The following is a 20,307-nucleotide window of genomic DNA, read 5'->3' on the forward strand; positions in this document are numbered from 1 at the left end:
GACAGTTCCAGGTTTGCAACCCCGACAGCAGCACTGCATTTTCTCGGCTGGACACCAACATCTTGTCAACGCAGCCCAAGAGAAAGGACAAGGACTGAGCATCTGTAATTTTCTCTGTGCTGCTTCTGCTTATTTCTTATTTTTTAATCCCTACTTCTTGTCTGTAGAAGTCCTTGTGCTGACACAATATTATTTATTTATAAAATATGTACAGGAAAGTGCTTGGGAACCTGTCCCACCCTCCAAGGTTGGCCACGCGTGTCCAGCTGGCAGGAGCAGAGGTGAGAGACAGTTGCTCTGCTTTGGAGTCAGGAGGAGGAGGGAAAGGAAAGGGCTGAGAAAGATAGAGACTTCAAAGTATGTGAGCAAATATTTACAAGTTCCAAGACAAAAAAAATATATCTACAGTGTTGTCTTGGGGATGCAGGGAGTCGGGCTGGAAGCAACGCCTGCTCACAGCTCCATTTGTTATATTGATTTATGAAGACTATGGGTATTGATTTCCATCGGCTGTGCCAGCGGCGGGGCGCGCAGCTCCACGGAGCCCCGGGCTCGGGGGCTGGCAAGGGGCAGCCGGGACTGCTCCAGCCACGGGCTCGTGCTTCTGGGGTTTCTGCAGCGGTGGGTTGTCATATACTTAGTTTTTCGCAATTGAGGGTTGAATGCTCCTGCAACACTCCCTTGAATGCCAGGGAAAGGGGAGGCTGGCAGGGAGCGCGTTTCAGGGTGGCAGGGAGGAAAATATTGCAGTCTGGGGTTTCGCGCTGGCTGTGGCTGTTTAAACATAATGTGAACAAAGCTGGGGGTTTTGCTGGTGCTTGGGGCAGGTAGGGACGGTCCCCAAAAGCTGACCAGCTGTCCATGGTCTATGCAGGTGATACTTGGCTGGAGGAGATGGAGGAGACCTCAGTCTTGCCCTGGGCTATGTTGGAGGAGATGTCTTCATCCTCAGAGGGGTTCTTGCCACAGCAGATTGTGGTGATCATACAATGACGGAACTGAAGAGGGCAGAGAAATGGAGGATGAAGGTATCGAGGGCCAACGGGGATGTGCTGCAGGACCAAGAGCCCCCAGCAGCCCCTGAACTTGCTGCTCTTTCGCAGGCTGATTCAACCACTTCTGGGAAAGAGCAAGGTGCCAGTGGTGACCCCAGACATGCTGGTATGCCCTGCACGGCATGGGGCATCTCACCTGTTTGTTCATGAAGATGTAGATGACAGGGTTGTAGAGGGAGGAGCTCTTGGAGGAGAAAGCAGGCACTGCCATGAGCGTGGCGGTGAAGTCTGCTCCCTTGTTGGTGAAGATCCAGAATGCCACAACAGCGTAGGGTGTCCAGGCCAGCATAAACCCCAGTACCATGAGGATCACCATGTGTCACCTCCTTCTCAGCCTTCTGGGTCGTAGCTGATTCCTGCTGCTGGGCAGCTGCCTGTGGGCAGGGGGATGGTGAGGGCCACCACGCAGCTTTCTGTCCCCGGACCACGTCCCTTCTCCCGCCCACCCTGGCCCATGCCTCTTCCCAGCATTACCTCTCAGACTTTGCAAATAAGGCGCCTGTAGGAGAAGAAAATGACCATGACGGGGATGATGAAGTGGATGATGAACATGCAGAGGATGTAGGACTCATTGTAGTAGTCAGCATTGTGGGTGCAGTAGTCGGGACTGCAGGAACACTGCATCCCCTCTGGCATGTATCTGCCGGTGAGAGAGGTTAGGACCTTCACCGGGACCTTCCCTGGGAAAAGCAGGAGCTCAATTTAGGGACCGAACTCCCCAAGGATAGGGGGATGCTTGGAGAGTGGCACGTGTGAGTTGGGTGAGCTCCTCCCCAGCTTCTCCCGTGTGCACCCTTGCTGTCTCTGCAGCGTGCGACTCCTTCGCGGCCGGCACGAGCCCTGCCGGTGGGTTGCACTTGGGCACATAGCATCAGTTTGTTGTGACACTCGCTCCCTCCCACAGGAAAGGGCTGGTAGGGGTTTGCTATGACCCCACAGCGCAGCTCTGCAGTGGGGTGTCAGGAGGGGCCAGAGCTGCAGCAATAGGGAAATTGCCTCCATCTCCTCAACACCTCCCTTACGCTCTGGGTGGCCTTTGCTTGCTACATCTGCTCCCAGCCAGGGATGTGGGTGGGTGCAAGAGCCAGATATGGGCTTCAGCGGCTCAGGGGACACATTTGCTGGAGCCTTGTGAGCAGCCAGCGTTGCCTCTGTTATTCTTGGGGGGCATTTGTTGGTGGAGGGCTGAAATGTGCTGCGGTGCTGGGAGCAGGGCAGATGGGATCATGGGGAGAGTGGAGCAGGGTGGCAGCATGTCAGCAAGGCCAGGTTTGTCTCCCCAGAGCAGCCTTGCCTGCTGGCCTGGTTGTGCAAATGCTCTTTATGATCTGCAGAGAGAAATGGGCCCTTTGCAGCATGGGTGAGGCGAGCCGTGCCTATCGAAGACCCTATTTCTCTGCGGAACATAACAGGAGCACAAGGGGCTACTGCAACTGGAGATGTTGAGCCTGTGGATGCCTTGGTTAGGGGACACCAAGCCAGCATGAGACTGAAGTCCTGTTTCTGTTCTAACTTGCCCCATTGCCTCTTTTTCCTGGAGCCCGGGGACTTTCACGTCCAAGCCATGAGTGCATCTCCTGTCCCACTGGGGTGTTTGCACAGCAGCTGGGGTTCCTGCTCAGCGTCCTTCAGCTCACCTGGATCAGCCAAAGAGGGGTGGAGCAGCACAGGAAAGGGCCATTATCCAGGTAAAAGCAATGCCCCCCATGGCGTGGGTTGTGGAGAAGCGGAAGTTTCCCATGGGTTTGCAGATGATGATGTAGTGCTCTATGGCCAAGACAACCAGGGACCACAGGGCAACTTGGCCTGTGGGAGGGAGAAAAAGACAGAGCATGTGGTGGTGGCAGGAGCTCCCCTGGGCTTGATCTTCCCTTCGTGGTCTCGTGGTTGCGGTGAAGAGCGGAGGTAACTGAAGAGTTGGGGATCAGCAAGGGATAACCAGCATCCTACTCGATAACTGAGAATATCCTGGCCATAACATGCAAAAGGTCTGGGAGCCAAGGGGATTCTGTGCTGCAGTGGGATGCTGGCAATGGAGGAGGGGATCATGATGTTTTTTTAATAACTTAAAAATCAAGGGGGTGAATTCCACCTGGGTGTGAGGAAGCAGAATTTCCGGCAAAAATGCCAGATGTGTCCAACCTGTTGATGCCTTTAAATGTGTATTTCATGAGCCTTCCGCCAGTTCTGGATCAGGGGGAGGCTGTGTGGGTGGGCATGCGTGCACATGTATTTATAAGGGATAATTAAACTTCAGGGGATTGGGAGCGTTTAGTCGGTGCTGTAAGCCTGCTAATGCCCCCAGCTGTGATAATCTGCTGATAACTACACCCTGTGCTAGGATTCGCTGGAGACCCGCTGCTTGCACAGTGGCTGCCTCCCATCAAACTTTCTTCCCTGTGAACAGGAGCCTCCTTGTTCTTTACTAGATACAAACATTGGATGGGCAAGTAATGTTGTCTGAAAGCCCACAGGCTCCCTTGGTCAGAAATGGTGTAGACCCATGCGATCTTCTGACCCCATGACCGAGCCCTTCCTTGATCCTCAGCTTAGATCAGGACATTCTGCTTTTGCCTGGCAGAATATCCTTTTTTTTTTTTTTTTTTTTTTTTTTTTTTTTTTCAGATCAGCATCATTGCAGGAAATTGCCCCATTTAGGGGAGAAAAAGTGAAGTCCTAGCAGTGGTTATGGATCTCTACAGCAGGGATTAGCAGTTGTCAGATCCATCACGAGGTGTTGTGTGGGCCCGGCTGGCTGCGTGGGCACAGGGTGCAAAATGAATTTTCCCTGTTTTGCACGGGGGCTTTCTGCAGGGCGAAGTGTTAGCGGCTCTCATGTCCCTGAGAAGTGAAATAAGGAAGCTCCCAAGGGCACTCAAAATGAGTACAACTGGGACAAGAGCTGAGCAATTGCTGCAAAACCTGGACCTGGTTTCCCTAGCTCTCTGCTACTCTGAATCCTCTTTCCCCTCCGTGCTGCTGCTCTTCTCTTCTGGTTAAGCACTGTCACGTCTTCCTTTTGTCCCTAGATAAGTGGTGACCCCCTCGCCTTGTCTTGAACTCCTCCTCTCCATGTCCATACCCCTTCTTCAGGGCCCCTCTCCCAAGTGGTCCCTCTCCTAGGGGATGTCTTTTCCCTCCCCAAACCCTCCCAAATGCTTGACCTTCTCCCAAGAAGATGCTTTTGGAAAAGGTGCTTGTCATCGATTCAAGGACATGGTGTGGTCATCCCCAGCAGGTCTCTGCTAGCCATGCAGCTTCGGTGTGAGACCCCTGGGCAGTGTGGCCAGATGACCCCAGGCTTGATCCTCCAAACAAGGATCCCTCCCCGGGGTTAATTTCCTTACAGCTGCCCTGCTAGTTGTGAAATGGGCTCTTCTTGGCATCGAGATCAAACTTGCATAAATCTCTCTCGTTATCCCCATCAAGGGAAGCAGCACCTTGCATGGTGAGCTCTGCCCCGTGCTAGGAGCTGTGACACCGCCGCGGCATGGGAGATGGCTTTCCGCACAGGAGGGACGCTGGAGGCATCGCAGCCATCCCAGTAACATGATGAAGGGGTGGAATTGGGCTCCTAAAGCCCTGAAGAAGCAAGATCACCCACTGCCGAGCCTGGCCCTTAAACCCAAGCTCCCACCCCACAGCCCTTACCTCCCAGTGTGGCAAAGAAACCCTCCATGGCACAGCCGACGGGGCCAAAGACGAAGGAGCCATTCCAGGCAGAGTAGAAAGTGACTGTGAAGCCAAAACAGGCCATGAAGAGGTCAGCCACTGCCAAGTTGACCAAGATATAGTTGAGTGGCTGCCGGAGCTTCTTGTGTTTGAAGATGACCAGGAGGGTGAGGAGGTTGATGGGGGAACCGGTAGAGATGAGGAAGAAGATGTAGCAACACACAACGTGGTATTTCCAGGGCTCAGCTTCGCACCACCCCTGTCTTGTTGGACATAGGCATGTAAAAATTGACACCTGTCCCATTCATCCTGCCAATGTTACGGAAGCTGCTTTGCTTTTAGTTTGGTTGTTTTTGTTTTTGTTTTTGTTTTTGTTTTTGTTTTTGTTTTTGTTTTTGTTTTTGTTTTTTTTGTTTTTGTTTTTGTTTTTAAATCAAACACTCTGGCTTTTTTTAACTAATTTTGCTTCATGCCCAGTTGAACAAAACCCCCAAAACCAACAGGAAGCCTCACCCCTCTATGTGGAAAAATACCCAACTAAAGGATTTCTCCCGCTGGCCCCGCAATCCAAAAATAAATTAATAAGAACAACGGTAAGTCCTGAGGTGATGGGAGATGGTACCCTGCCCCTGCTCCAGCCCGAGGGCTGGCAATGCCCACATGCCAGAGAAGGTTTTATACCCTCTGGCCTCCTTGAGGAAGCGCGGGAGGAGGCTGGATTAGGGGCTCGGCTAACTTTGTATGACAAGAGCAACGGGATTGAGAGGGGTTGATGGTTTAAGTACCCTCTAAGCAGCCAGTTGGCCCCAAAACCTGTATTAAAGCGTAATAATTGCCATTAAGTGTTTAATATTGTTTAAGGAGTTGGAGGGAGGAAGGGATGTGGTGGGGAGCCCTTTGGAAGAGGAGTAAATGTAGGAGGAGCGGCGGTGAGTTGAGGAGCAGGTGCTTTGGGCGATTGATGGGGAAATGGATCCACGCTCAGGTTGGTGGTGGGTCACAGCCTTTGGGGTGTCCCTGGGCAGCTGAAGGGCTCCATGGGGGTGTCTGGGGTCTGGGGAGCACCCAGGTCTGACCTGCTGATCTTGGGGAGATTGCTGGGGAAAAGCTGGACTGAGCTCTGCGGGTCTGAGCTGCGGGCTCAGCTCTGGCTGTTTGGGTGCCCGGTTCAGTGTGGGTGCTGCCTGATATGGGTATGTGTCTCCATCACAGAGCAAAACCAGGCTCTGCTGACATGGCCAAGGGCCACCTCTGTGCAAAGGCAGGAGGGAAAGCTGCTTCCCATCTCAAAGGCTGAAATCTTGGTAAACACAGCATTTTGTGGGCAGGTCTCTTGGTTGAATTATGCGCTGAATCATGTACCCTGGTTGTGCTAGAGTACAAAGGACTGAATTTCCTCCTCTGCCTTGCCTCCTCTTTGGGCTAAAGGAGATCCATTATTCAGCTGAACCTCCAAGGATCTCTGGCAGGACTGGAGGGAGCACACCATCAAGCAGGGCTGGATGGGGAACGGCCAGTCCTGGGGATCCCTGTCTCCTGGGGAGCTGCTGGTGAGTGTTTCCCAGCCGAGCCCCCTCCTCATCCCAACAAGCGGGACACCAATCTGGGTTAGCTTTGCAAGGGTTGGCAGGGTTTAGCCACAGCTCTGAAAGCAGCCTGACGAAATGCCACTACCTGCTGGAGAAACAGTGTCTGGGTGCCCCTGGGGAGGGAAGGTAAAGCCTCAGTAACGCTGATATCCTGAATTCCCACCAGAGATAGTGCAGAGAGATCAGCACCAGCCCGTAGCCACACTGGGAGAGCAAGTGGGATGGAAAGAATCCTCTCCCAGTCTTTTAGCACTGAGTACAAGGTGTGGGGATCCCCATCCCAGCACACACAAGAGTGTGAAACCCTTCTCAGCAGGGTCAGTGGCCACGTGGACCACCAAAGCTCCATCCCATCCAAGTTCTTCCCCACTTCTTCTTTCTGGGTCATGGGTGCTCCTTCTCCAGGAGACCTGCCTAAGGCACCTTAGCGAAGCTCTTCCATTAATCTCTGACATCTGGTGGCGTTAATGGCCCTGATCTGTTAATGCACTAAGCTGCTAGCCTCCTCCTCACCGCTGCCCTCTGCCAAGGCAGGGTGGATGGAAGAAGTCAGTGCTGTCTTGCTGGATGAATGAGGACTTCTGCCAGATGGGAGCGTCTCAGAGCTAGGGGACAGGGGTGGAAGGCTAAGGGGTGTGGGTGGGATGAATGATGTCCTAATCGCTGATCCGTCTGCAGAGATCCAAGAGGAGCAGACTAGGACACGGTGAGAGTAAGTGGGTCACGTCAGCCTCAGGTGCCCTGGGACAAGGATTCCCCATGGGACGTCTGTGCCTCACAGAATTATCTTACTTCATGTCCTGTGAAACCACCAGTCATGAAATTCCAAATCTAGGCCTTCCTTGAGCGGTAGAGTTTCTTGTGGAGAAGTTCCATGGCCTTATTTCTCATAAACCTTTCCCTGGCGGTATTTCATGCCTCTTCTGGCCACAGTCAGGCTTCTGGATGTTCAAAAGTTGGGCACATTTTTTCAGAATTAGTTGACTATTAAAAAAATGTTGATACACATAAACAGATGTGCACCTCAGGTCCAATATGACATTCCCAACTTCCATGGTAGAAAGCAACTCTTTTCAGCTAAAATATTTCACTATGATGGTCTACCTTCAGAAGCCTTGGACCTCGCTGCCAGTGCCAGCAGCATCTGAAAGCTCTGCTGCTTCTCCAAGGTTTTGTATACAAACATGGTTCTCTCATGGGAAAGTTAATTTTCATCTCCCAGAAAGTAATTTTCTCCTCCTATCTCTGTGAGGCTTTCTAACACACCCTCATCGTGTCCTGACTTCTCCCAAGGAGTAAAGAGTTGTACAAATGAAGCATAGCTATGGGGAGAAGAGGTGAAATGACAGTCTGGTTTGGGTGGTAGGGGGAAGGATCAGCAGTATTTTTTGCACAGAGGTTTTTTCCTTGATCAGTGGACCCTCTCCACATGCTAAGGTGTGATGCAGTTTTGGCTTCATATGCGGTACCCAGAAACTTTTCATACAGAGGGCTGCCAACGACTGGACCAAGAGGACTTTTACCAGACCTTCAATTAGATCTGGACCAGGACCTTTCCCCATTTTGGAAGCTGAATATGGAGCAGGTAAGCCTGAGCCTCCTCTGTCATGCTGACAGTGGGCTGTCCCTTCCCAGTTGTCCTCACAGACTCAGTTTTCTTCCCCTGCGAGCTGAGACTGGTGTTTCGGTCGATACCCCGAGGCTGGTGGATTTAGAGCTCCCCGCAGGTCAGTGGCAGCTGGAGCAATGCTGAAGGCCTCGCATAAACTCAGGGTAGGAAAATGACACCGGTGGGGATAGCTGGTTCCTCTAGGACATGTCCTGAATGTAACCTCAGTTCCCTCTGTGTCTCTGTCACAGAAATGGAAAGTGATGCCTTTAATTTGGTGTCTCTTAGCAGGGGAACTTTATAGGCTGTCTCCCAGAGAGCTCTCAATTGTTTTCTATGCTGACTCTATGACAAAGAAGGCAATAGCAAAATTCAGGACCTGTTTAATGTGAGAGGAGAGGTTTGCTTTCTTTGTGTTTGTCCGTAAGAAAATGAAGGGTTTCTTTCCCTCTTGCAGGTTTTTTCTGCTTTGCTAAGCTCTTTGAGATGAGATTGTCTCTTATTCATTGTTTGTCAGCACAACGCGTGACGGAGCCCTGAGCTGCTCTGGGCTTTCATGTCCTGTGTAAAGCAAGAAATGATAATTATAATCAAATAACTAACTTGCACTGAGCTGATACGGTTGGCTCACTGGGCTCGAGCGACAGGCAGAGCAAACCACGAGGCTGTGCCAGGGGAGGTGGATTTCCCAGAGTGGTGGCAGTTGGGAGCTCTTTGTGGTGCCTCTCCCCATCCCTGTGCAAGGTTCTTCCTTGCTGCTTGGGCAGAGGCACGGGAGCGACTTGCCCAAGGGCACAGAGGGAATGACTTGCAGAGCAAGATGTGGAGAAATGCAAAAGCAAAAGAAATCAGTCATGAAGCAAACATCTGTGTCTAGATTATGGTGATGGACTAACGCACAGGATCTTAAGCCTTGGCCCTGAGCACCAACACCAAATGTAAAATGGTGCTGAGCTCGCTTTTGTGATTTTGGCTGGTTCTGTAACGTGCTGCTCGGAGTCTCCCTTCTGGAGGGGCTCACTCCTCCCTGGTGGGCAGGAGAAGAGGGAGGAAGGTGCAAATATTTTGATGCCTTCTGGTACCCCCAGCTGCCCTGGGAAGACCCTGTTTCCCCATATCAGATCGCAGCCATGAGTGGCCACTGTGCTGAACTGCTTACGCCGGGCTTGTGAGCTCCCTCGCCAGGAAAGGGGTTAAAGAAAGATAAAGCCGGAGCATTATAGAGACCATATGGAGGGGAAGAAAACCCTTTATCCTGTGATTGGATTAATTCCCCGGTGGAGGTGAGGCTGAGTGGAGCTGACAGGTCGTGATGGGTGAGGCGCTGCCAGCCGCCCCGTCCAAAGCAGGATGTGTGTGCACAAACTTGTAGATCAATCCATTAGAGTGGATCAAATAGATTTAAATGTGTGGTGGGGAGAAGGAGGACACAGATGTATTTACAATTCGGTTCGGTGGGCCGGTCCTCCCGCAGCAGGGATTAACCCAGCCATGGCCAGCAGCCTCAACGCTGGGGCCAGCTGCCTGCTGCTCCTCTGGGTTTGCATCCATCCAGGACAAAGATCTGGTGGTGCAGAGAGGTTCTAGGTACCCTGCCCTTGCTTCTGCCCCGCCCCCCCCCCCCCAAAAAAAATAAAAGTGCACAGAATTCTGCCCCCTGCCTTGCTCACAGCCTCCAAAGGGCTGCACCCACAAGGGTTGGGCAGGAGGAACCCCAGCTCCTGTTTTCCATGCGGGTTCCCTGTCACAGCTCCTTCCCCAGGCTCTCCCCACCAGCTCTCCCCTCTCTTGCAGGGGGTGGATAGAGCCAGAAGGCAGCTGGGAAGTGGGGAGAGCTTCACCACTGCCAACCTCATCTCATGTGCATGGTATTTGCAAGCAAGCAGGCCCCTGTCACCTCCCAGGCTTTTCCTCCTGCTGCCGAGCCAGGTAACATCTCTACCAGCACCGTAGGATTTCCTTGGAGAGACAGAAAGTCTTTGGGATGTGTCATTTTCTTGCCAAGGAGCTGAGCAATCCCGGATCAGCTGTGAACCTGCACCACTCCGTGTGGTGCTGTCAACACTTTTAACTAAGTGATAAACCAGGGCTGTAGCAGAGTAGGCAGGTTTGCAAGACAGTCTCACCGGCCACGCAGCACCACGGGATGAGCAGCCAGCCCAGCCCAGAAAATCCAAGCAGAAAAAACACATTTCTCTGTGGTAGCATCTGTGCAACGGAGCAAGCCATCCTCTGCCGAGGGTGATGGACAATGCAAGGGAGAAGACACCGTCTGCTCCTGTGAGTTCTTCCTGTCTTGCAAACTTCAGTCAATCCCTCGCTGGACTTTGTCCTGGTTTATGGGCTATTTGAGCCAGGTAGGTGTTAGGCCGGAGTTAACAGGGAGAGCTGAGAGCCAGAGTTCTATGTCCAGCTATATTCTCCAAGCTCTGCTTCTCCCAACCAGCGGCAGGTAATTAACTGCAAAGTCAGAGAGGCAAAAGAAAGTCTTTCATTTAATTCCAGAGGGACCCAAGAGCATCTCACCACCACCTTCGTTATATAGTGTCCAGCAGCGCCTGCCATGGCCCAGCTTTGAGAACAGCTGAGCAGTCAGAAAGGGGGGTTTAGGCAAATAGAAATAATCCAGCTCTTTTATTTTTAATTTGTAAATCCCATTTGAAGTTGAACTCCATTATTCCTGAGGGCCTTATTGTAGATGTTCACAGACCTCTGCAGCGATGCTTTATACATGCTGTTTAGTTTTGTCGTAACTGGGTCATTTTTTTTTTTTTTTTTAATTTCTAGTGCAGAGCCCTTGGTTTTCTCCGTGGAAGCCTGGAGACTGCTGTGACACAGCCATCTAGGTTATAATCTTTTGGGAATTGATACAGAGGAAATTTGGGGTTTGTTTGCTTGTTTTCTGCTTTCCAGCAGGGCTGTTCCCTGGTGCCTGGCTGGGCTGGCTCCTTGCTCCAATGTCCCTTCAGGACCACGAACAGCCAACCTGGTGTTCCAGCTCCCAGAAAAACCATGTCCTGGTGGTACTTTGGGTGTCCCAGGAAGAATCCCTCACCTCGCTGCCCTGGCCATACTCTCAGCCAGCTGAAGAGCCCCATCCCCTGCCTTTTGCCCCATTTTGAGGCCCCTGCTCCTCTTGATGGTGGCTGGGTGTCCTGCACTGCAATTCATTTTTGTCCTTTTCTTGCTGTCCCTGCTTTAAAGCCTTCTAGGGATTTGCTTGAGACCAAACATGTCCTTTCTCTCCCTTTGCCCTTCATCCTGTAATTGGATTAATTTCTTCCATCCAGCCCATGCCGGGCTTCTCCCCATCCCTTTGTGTAACGGTGCTGCTCAGGGCTCGACCTGCAGCCACTGGAACCACTGGGGGTGTTTGCACCGATTCCTACTGCATCTCGAATCCCACACTGGTGCAACGACCCTTTTCTTTTCCAGTTCCTGCCCCCTTCCCATTTGCTGCCTCCTTTTCCTTGCCACGTGCCATGCGTGCTCCCTCCAGCCTCTGCATTGCTCGTGCAGCCGTTGCAACCCCGCACGAAACCTTTGAGCACATGGTCCTACAGCACGAGAGAAGTAGTAAATGCAACAGCCCCGCACAGATGAGCAAAGCAACAGCAGGATTATCTTGAAAAACTATTGATTTTTCCACTCCTTTCATTAATATTTATTTTCCTTAATTCCCAATCTTTACTCTTTAGCTCTCCAAAGCCTCTGTGGTTGAGAGGCTTTCACTGACGTGGCTATTCATCACCTAAGCAAAATATCCATGGATTAAACGGGCATTTTATCAAATTTGAGTCCTGTGCTGGAATCAGACTTGGCTGGACAGGCCCAAGTGTCTCTGCAGACCTTTCTGCTGTTGTCAGAGTTTTCCATTTGCTTCTCCCAGCCCCTTGTCCCAACAGGGATGGATATGCCGCTGTTTCACTGATCACCAGGTTTCTCCCATGAGAAACACTCACCAGTGAGCACATTGACGGTCTCTTTTTTGCCCTAAAAGCATCTGACCCTGTTTCCTTGTTGCCTTGCAGAATGAATTGGTGCCTTGAAAGCCTGAAAGGAGATAAAGCAGCAGCAAACTCTTCTCCCCTGTTTCAGATAAACTGCTATTAACTGCTGAGGGTTTCTGGAATGAGAAGGGCGACTCTCCATTGAAAGCGCTGATAAATCCTGGGCATCCAGCATAATCCAGTCCGCTGTATCAGGAAATCTCTTGGGAGCTGGCAACACTGAGCGCAGCAATTCCTTTTCATGCTACAGTTCTCCCATGGACAGATAATCCCCATGGACAACAACTGCAAATGCTGGAGGTTGGATCCTGACTGCTCCTACCTCCCTTGTCAGCAAAACAACCGCTGCCTTCTGCTGTGAGACGGGGCTTACCTGCAAACTTCATCTGCAACGGTGACCACAGGACTGAATTTTGCATCCCACGTGTGAGCAAGAATATCATACATCATCCTCCTGCTGATTTGACAGTGCAAGCGGCCCTGCAAAGCAGCAATTTAATGCACTTCTTGGTGCCTTAGCGTTTCGTCTTGCTATGCTTAACCTGATATATTGTTGTTTGATACGGGAACAGTAGGGGGGGTAAAAGGAGGTAATAAGAAAATAAAAGGTCAGTGGGTGCCTGGTGTGTGTAAAGGCTAAATTGCTCTTTCATCAAATCTAATAAATATTCCCTGTGAGTGGGGTAGGGAGCTGATTTTCTGAAATGCTAAGTGATTTCCCTGCCTCAGAGCCTCAGTCCAGGACTCGGATTATCAGAAGAAGGCAGGGTCTCCCACCACCAGCCGTGACACCTCGCCTGCCCTGGGCCCCGCCGGCCAAGCCCCGTGCCTGCAGCATCCCCGTGCCTGCAGCCAGGGCAGCGGGGTGCGCGGGGAGAGCAGCCAGACGCAGCCCCTCACTGAGCATGAAACTGCGTTTTTCCACCGTTCCTAAAAATATTCCTGAGCCTTCAAGTGAAAACCTGGTGGTTTGGATTTGAAAACCAAAATGGAAACAGATGAGATGCATTCCCATCTTGTTTTCTCACCTCCTCTCCTTTCTCTCTTCACTTGTTCCAGACTGGGGAGAGAATGGCAAAGGAGTGACCAAAATTGAAGAAAAACAAAGCAAGGAGACATTTTTCTCTTGTTTATTCTTCTTCCTTCGTTGAGAGGCTAGAAAGTTTTTATAAGCACAAAAATCTGTTTTATATATATATATGTAAAAAGAAGGGAAGGGAATTGTTCTGGGATAGGACATGTTGACCAGGCCCTGTCTCTTCCACCACTGGTAGAAAAGCTGAATCTATCCAGGCTATGTCCAGAAACACATATTTTCTTCTTTTTTTTTGCCCTTCCATCAAGAAACTGAGGCAGCAGGCAGAATTTCCAGGTGTCCCCAGTTTTAGGGTGTCTACTTCAGGCCACCTCAGGCCTGGTTTTCAGAGAGGCTTTGGCATTACAGGGTGCAGCACTCACTTGTCAGGCTTTCAATGCTTGTGGAAAGCTCTTGCAGGCGCGTTGCAGACCCAGAGAGTCTCAGTGAGTTGCTGAAGATGTAAATCAGCACAATCTTGCTGGAGTTGGGTCTGCTGCAAAGATGCTGCTCCACATGGGATCCCTTGGAGATGGGGGTGGGTGCTGAAAGATCTACAGAGCATTGCATTTGCAGGTAAAACGGAGATCGCTGCCTCTGGAAAGCGAGTGGTGGGATGGTCCCTACCTTCTGCTGCACATCCAAAACTTCACCTCCTTCCCCACGTCTAACCTGCACCTCATCCACAGCTCACTGCCGCCAGCGAGAAGAGCCCCCGGTCTCTGGGTTGGCTGTAGGAACCAGGCAGAGTGGGAGGAGAGAGAAACAATGTGAGACAAATTCCCCATTAATCTAAGAGATCATTATTTGCTGCTAGAACCAGGAGGGTGAACTGTTTTGGGGAGTCAGCAGGAGTTAAATCCCTGCCATTGATTCTTGCCCAGCCCTGCTGTGCAGCCGTGAATTACTGTGAATTACACCACCGAGCAGTGGGGAGGAATTGAAGTGGGCGCGAGGCAAGTGCGGGGAGGGGAGGGGGGAAGTCTGAGCCCTTAAAATATTTATGCTGCAAATTAACATGTGTTTTAAGCCTGTGATTCTTCAAATATTTATCTAGCATTAATATTTTTAAAACTGCATTAAAATTTGCCACTGGTGCTTTATTCATCAGGAGCATTCAGCAGCCACAGACGGCAGTGCCTGCTAAATCTGTAATGCGTCCATGCAGAGACAGCAGCTGGAGGATGGTGCCTGGGCTGTGAGAAGGAGTTTTCTGCTCCTACTTCCAAAGCAGGGAGCCGAAAATTAACTCCTTACCCATGTCAACTTGAGCTGTGTGACTGCAGACGTTCCACTCAGCAGAGCATGCGCCAGGTTTTTGACCCACCTGACTCCAAGCAAAAATAATTTCATGTGAGCAGGCTGAGATAGATATTCCTGTGAGCAGTGGGAAGGGGAACTGGGGCTGGGAGAGACGTTTTTTCCAAGCCTGATGGCTGCTGCGGGTCTGGTGAGGATGTGAGAGCAAACTGGACATGTGCAAAGCCGCGTCCTCCCTTCCCATATGTACCAGCCCAGTCCAAGGAGGTTGTCAGATGTGGGGGACAAGAGGGTGATTTGCCCCACCGTAGCTGTCGGGGCTAGTGCTACGGCTCTGGTGCTCACCCCCAAATAGGAAACTTTGCTAGGGGACACCCCAATGACTGACCAGGAGCCAGGCAGAGTGGCAGGGCAGGATTTCAGTCCTTCACACTCTCCCCACACGCTCTCCGCCCGCTGCGTTTGCCTGGGGCTGAAATTCAGCTTCAGACTCATATTGGCTTCTATCTCCTGGTTTTTATGCAACCCACTTGCCAAAATACCCCGAGCACAGAGCGACTTGGAGGGAAAAGTACAGGACATGGAGACAAATGCTCAGTGTCGCTGGCACAGGGAGCTCATTTTCCCTTGATTCCTTGACACTGCAATTGATACATGGCTTAATGGACTTTACTACTACTGCCAGTTCCCTGTTAAAATTACTCCCAATTATGGCAAATGTTTAACTTTAGGTACGAGCAGAACTGCAAGCAACTCCATTTGGTACATCATATTTTTGTTAAGCTTCTAACCTCTACTGCAATTTTGCTTCATAAAACAGAGTTCCAGGGGGCCTGCGGATTGCAAATTGTCACAAGGACTGCAGCAGGACAGGTTTTTTGCATTATAATGCTAGGGAGTGCTATTTCCAGCTGTGATTCTTATTTTCATTTATCCTCATTCTTCATTGGCAAGTGGGATGTGCCAAAAGCCGCTTTTACGGACCAGGGAAACCTAGAGCAGAAAAGTGCCTGTTGCTCCCACCCAGTCTGGTGCTTCCATTGACGAAGTCTTGGGGTCCCTTATTTTCAGCTCTTGGATTCCTTTCCTTTTTGAGTAGTCTTGTATAATGAAGAGGTGAATCTGGTAGACAGCATTCAGCTAATACAGATGTGATTAATTTTTATCTTCCCTTTTTATTTTAAAGGCTGTCCTTTCCAATGAAGAAAGCTTCATTGCGGATGGATGGGAAACCTGCCAGACAGTCACATTTTTGAGGTAAAAGGGGACAAGACATGGGAAAGTTTAGTGCTTTAAAAAAAATGACCTTTCTTGGTAATTAATTTGTCACTTCCCAACACCATCTGCTGACTCGTCAGCTGCATCCATCATAACCGTGCAAAAAATACTGGAAAAGTCAATTAAAATGAGAACCAGTGTCCAATGGGTTTTGCGCAAATTCTTTAGCAAAAGGAGGGGAAAAAAAAAAATAACCTGTCACATGAGATGTTCTTTTCATTGACACACATACACATGGTCCCAGGGAGAAAAACTATGTTGACCTCTCTGGAAGTTTTATAGCTAGAACCACTTCATTGCCTGGTGATAAGCTGCAGTAAATGCACAGGGATCTGGGAAGCATCTTAGTGACTGCCACATTTTTTAAGGAAGGTTTTGGCCCAAATTGAGCGTTATTGACTGTAGTGACAGCAGCAAGTCCCTTGTGAGGACCAACACGCAGGGCAGTGTGTACACGTCGTATTGACTAGCTGTGTTGGAGCTAGGTGAGAAAAGCTATTTTACAGGCTTGGGCAACAGCTCTTTTCCCCTCGTCTCCAGCAAATACTACCAGTGCTTAGCTTTCACCCAGCCAGGCAGGAATGCTGCTGCACACCCCTGCTATAATACCCCATAAAGCCATTTGATGCAGGAGGATTTCATTGCTTTCCCGACTCATTTTTTCCTCTTGCATCTTGCCTGGTTGCTCTCAGGTTTCCTCACACGTAGCCACCCGGCTGTGAGAAGCACCAGGATGTTTCTGGCCTGATCCCAAACCGTCCAGCATCAGCGCCCGTCTGATGGTCTTGGGAAAGCAAAGATGAGATCTTACACAAGTCACTTGCTCGCTCTGCACCTCATTTATCTGGAGAGAGATGTCAGTGTGCAGTTTTGTGTCCCTGAGGGAGATCAGTGTGTCCAGGACTGTGAGATGCCCAATTATGATGGTAAAAGGGACCACATGAAGACTCAAAATGGACAGATAAATCCCCTGGACTGTTTGGACTGCTTTTATATCTCCCCACTTGTCTGCCCAGTTTATAAAGCTCTTTGGTGATAGATTTATCATGTATAATTTTATTTATTATTTTAATATTTAGCTCTAGGTCATGTCAGGGGATTTACTACCTCAAATCTATGCTTTTTAATAGAATCATAGAATGCTTTGGGTTGGAAGGGACCTAAAAGATCATCTAATTCCAACCCCCCTGCCCCGGGCAGCCCCGTCCAACCTGGCCTTGACCCCTTCCAGGGAGGGGGCAGCCACAGCTTCTCTGGGCACCCTGGGCCAGCGCCTCACCCCCTGCACAGGGAAGAATTTCTTCCTTATGTCTAATCTGAATCTGCCCTCTTTCAATTTAAAGCCATTACTCCTTGTCCTGTCACCATGGGCGCTTGTAAAAAAATCCCTCTCTTCATTCTCCCAGTCCCTGCCTTTGCCTCCTGCACCTTGGGCAGTGTTGCTGGAGCATTTGCCAGTGAAGACTGAGGCAGAAAAGTCCTTGAGTACCTCAGCCTTCTCCATGTCCCAGGTTACCAGGTCTCCCATTTCCTTCCAGAAAGGGCCCACGCTTTCCCTAATCTTCCTTTTAGCACCAATGTACCTATAGAAGCTTTTCTTGTTGCCCTTGACATCCCCGGCCAGATTTAATTCTATCAGTGCTCTGGCCTTCCACACCTGGTCCCTGGCTGCTCAGGCAGTTTGTCTGATTTCCTCCCAGGCTCCCTGCCCTTGCTTCCATCCTCTGTAGGCTTCCTTTCTGTGTTTGAGCTTGCCCAGGAGCTAATTGTCCACCTACGCAGCCTCCTGGTGTTTTTACCTGACTTTCTCTTTGCCGGCGTGCATCGGTCCTGGGCGTGGAGGAGGTGATCCTTGAACATTAACCAGCTTTCTTGGGTCCCTTTTCCCTCCAGGGCTTTGTCCCATGCTACTCTGCCAAGCAGATCCCTGAAGAGGCCAAAGTGCTCTCCTGAAGTCCGTGGTAGCGAGCTTGCTGTGTGCCATCCTCGCTGCCCTAAGGATCTTGAACTCCACCATTTCATGGTCACTGCAGCCAAGGCTGCCCTCGAGTCTCACATTTCACTACTTGTTGGTGAGAACAAGGTCCAGCACAGCACCTCTCCTTGTTCGCTCCTCCATCACTTGGAGAAGGAAGTTATCATCAACATGTTCCAGCAATCTCCCAGACTGCTTAGGCCCTGCTGGGGTGTCCCTCCAACAGGTATCGGGGTGCTTGAAGTCCCTTGTGAGGACCGGGGATTTTTATAATGCTGGTGGGTCAAATTTCATTCTGCATTATGCTTATTTTGTGGCAACATTGTTATTACTGTGATTTGTCCACATTACAGTAGAAATATAATTAAGACACAGGCATCATTTGATCACTGCTACACTCATATCAGAGAATGCTTTATGCTGGAGGGCTCGTAAGCTAAATAGACAAGCTGTCAGAGAGGAGTTTCTCCAACTTATAGATGGGGAAATTGAGGCAGAGATCCCCTGTCCAGCTGTGGGACCCACTGAGAACAGCTGCCAGCCTAAAGTCTGAGGAAGGAGGAAAGGGGATCTTCCTGGAAACGAGCAACTGCTAAAAATCCAATGCAGATAACAACGTTCCCTGTCTGGCAAACTCGTTTCCATGCACGCCGGGTAGCCGTTCGTCAGCTCTGCTGGAAGTGTGGGCACCTGAGCAGGTAAGTGATTGCGCACCGGTGCCCCTACACGTATATAAAGGGTGGGAAAGCGAGCAGGAGCATCCAGGCGTGGGCAGGAGCAAGAAATCTGACCTCCAGCATCCCGTGGCTGTGCTCGCCAGGTAGGTGCTTGGTCTCTGCTCCCACTTTCAAGCTTGGTGGATGGGCATGTCATGGGTGCTCAGGTAGGCGCTGGTGTTACATGTTGGCTTCAGTAGGGAGCTCTGGCAAGGAGGGGGGGACAAAATCAATGCTTAAACAAGGGGAAAGATGCTTTCTGCTCATCCCCCCATCACGGGATCATTGATTCCACCAGCTCCTGCCTTCCTGCTCGTCGTGAGCACCCGGCAGACACCGAAGCGTGCTGCAGAGGCGCAGGGAGCCCTGGGTACCCTCTGCACTTGGGAGCTGCTTTGAACAGACAGAAGATGAGTCATAGACTGTCCCTATTAACAGTAATGATTTGATATTTTTGGAAGACAGCTCGGTAGATAAATGTACTGTCTTGTCACTGTGCTCACACCAGTACCAGGTGGATGTTCACCCCTCCTGCCCCCAAACTGGCATTTCACCCCATTTTACACAGGCTTAAGCAGAGCTGGGCAGTGCTACACCCAGCCCCATGCGACCGCAGTACTTTGTTGTGCTGATGCTGAACTTGGGATCCTCCTGCTTTGTGCTTTCTCTTTGTAGCTGGGAAGCAAATTCACTAACAACAAAGTACATATCTGCCTGGAGAGGCATTGAGCTAGAGATCTCAGGTCTGAAAGACATGTCCTGCTTACAAAATAAGGAAGGGACATTCAGAAATGACATTTTTTTGACAGGAGTAATGTGTTGAAGGTGTTTCTCTGGGGGAAGAGGGAGGGAATCAGTTCACAAAGGGATAGTCAATAAGAGATGAAGGAGGTAACTGGGTTTATTTCTTTGTATATAACAGTATTTTATTGCGGTGATAGAATAAATGAAAAGACACAAAAGATTGATGCTACTGAGATAACACCATGTTATCAGCACATATGCGTATTGACGTGTTATATTACAAGGGGAGAGCCTGAGAAATCCCCTTTTGATCACTGCAGCAAATGGTACATCTGGTAGGGTCACCCAGGACGATGGCAGCCGAGAGCTTTGATGACCCAGCGTAGGTGGGCAGGGGGGAGATGGCACTGCTGCTGCCCTAAGCAGTGCCAAGGAAGAGGAGAGGGGCTTACAGCTGCCTTTGCAGCTGGCAAGTACTATGGAAGGGGAATATTCATTAACTTCCACTAGCCTTCAGTTCAATATCAGCTGATATTTATGGGAAATCTAATTTAGGGGTCAAATTTGACCTAAGTGTCCTTTCAATAATGTCCAAACCAAGAGGTTTCTGAAACTAATTAAGGATCTGGCTTCATTCAGGTAGAGTAGTTAAGCTGTGGGACCAGACTTCATTAAATTCATCCAGAGAGAATATTTTAATATTTAAAGAGAACATTTAATGTTTACGTAAGTCCTCTCCTGACGTGAAGTTGCTGTTAAATCACTTCAGAAGGTAGTTTTTAAAGCCCTTTATACTAGGCTCTTACGGAGGCAGGCTGGCAAATGCCCTTCCCAGCGCTCTTGGACCCCATGAGGCTTATTAAAAGATTCAGTCCATCAAGGAAGGTTTTCAGGGGTGAGGAATATGAAAACAAAATTTAACAAAACAGCTGTCTTAAGGTTTTTCTCTCTTACAGCATCACTCTATCTCCCTTGCTGTCAGTGGGATTGATGGGAGCGTTTTGCTCTGGATATGTGCAGGTCTTAAACCAGTACAGCTGGAGGGCTAAAGCTTGCAGAACAGAGGGAGTCTTTAACAGTACTGAAGGGCTGGGCTTGAAGTCTCTGGAGATATTGCTCAAGAACAAATCTGTTTACAGAAAAAGGTTTGAAAGGAGAATTGTCAGTCAAGACACTTCTATTCTCAGCTCAGGAGCAACTGGAAGAGTAAATACACCTCTAGTTAGCTGGTGAATAAATTAGATTGCAGCTGATCAAAAGCCAAAGGGTTTTTCTGTCGAATGGCCCTCTCACTATCACCCTGGTATCTTCTTTCCTGTGTCAG

At 50.1% G+C, this 20,307-nt stretch overlaps 1 protein-coding gene across 1 annotated transcript; it reads right to left on the reverse strand.

Annotated features, from left to right (window-relative positions):
• Nucleotides 1-745: 745 nt before the first annotated feature.
• On the reverse strand, nt 746-5,035 carry LOC104365014 (green-sensitive opsin-like). The gene is given in 7 exon segments (XM_009971739.3): nt 746-998; nt 1,192-1,372; nt 1,374-1,429; nt 1,530-1,695; nt 2,693-2,861; nt 4,707-4,975; nt 4,977-5,035. Coding segments are annotated over 7 exon segments (1,032 nt in total). The 3' UTR covers nt 746-866.
• Between the last annotated feature and the right edge of the window lie 15,272 nt (nt 5,036-20,307).

This window comes from Tyto alba, unplaced genomic scaffold (assembly GCF_018691265.1).
Source record: "Tyto alba isolate M040663 unplaced genomic scaffold, T.alba_DEE_v4.0 Super-Scaffold_30, whole genome shotgun sequence".
In the NCBI taxonomy this organism is placed as follows: Eukaryota; Metazoa; Chordata; class Aves; order Strigiformes; family Tytonidae; genus Tyto; species Tyto alba.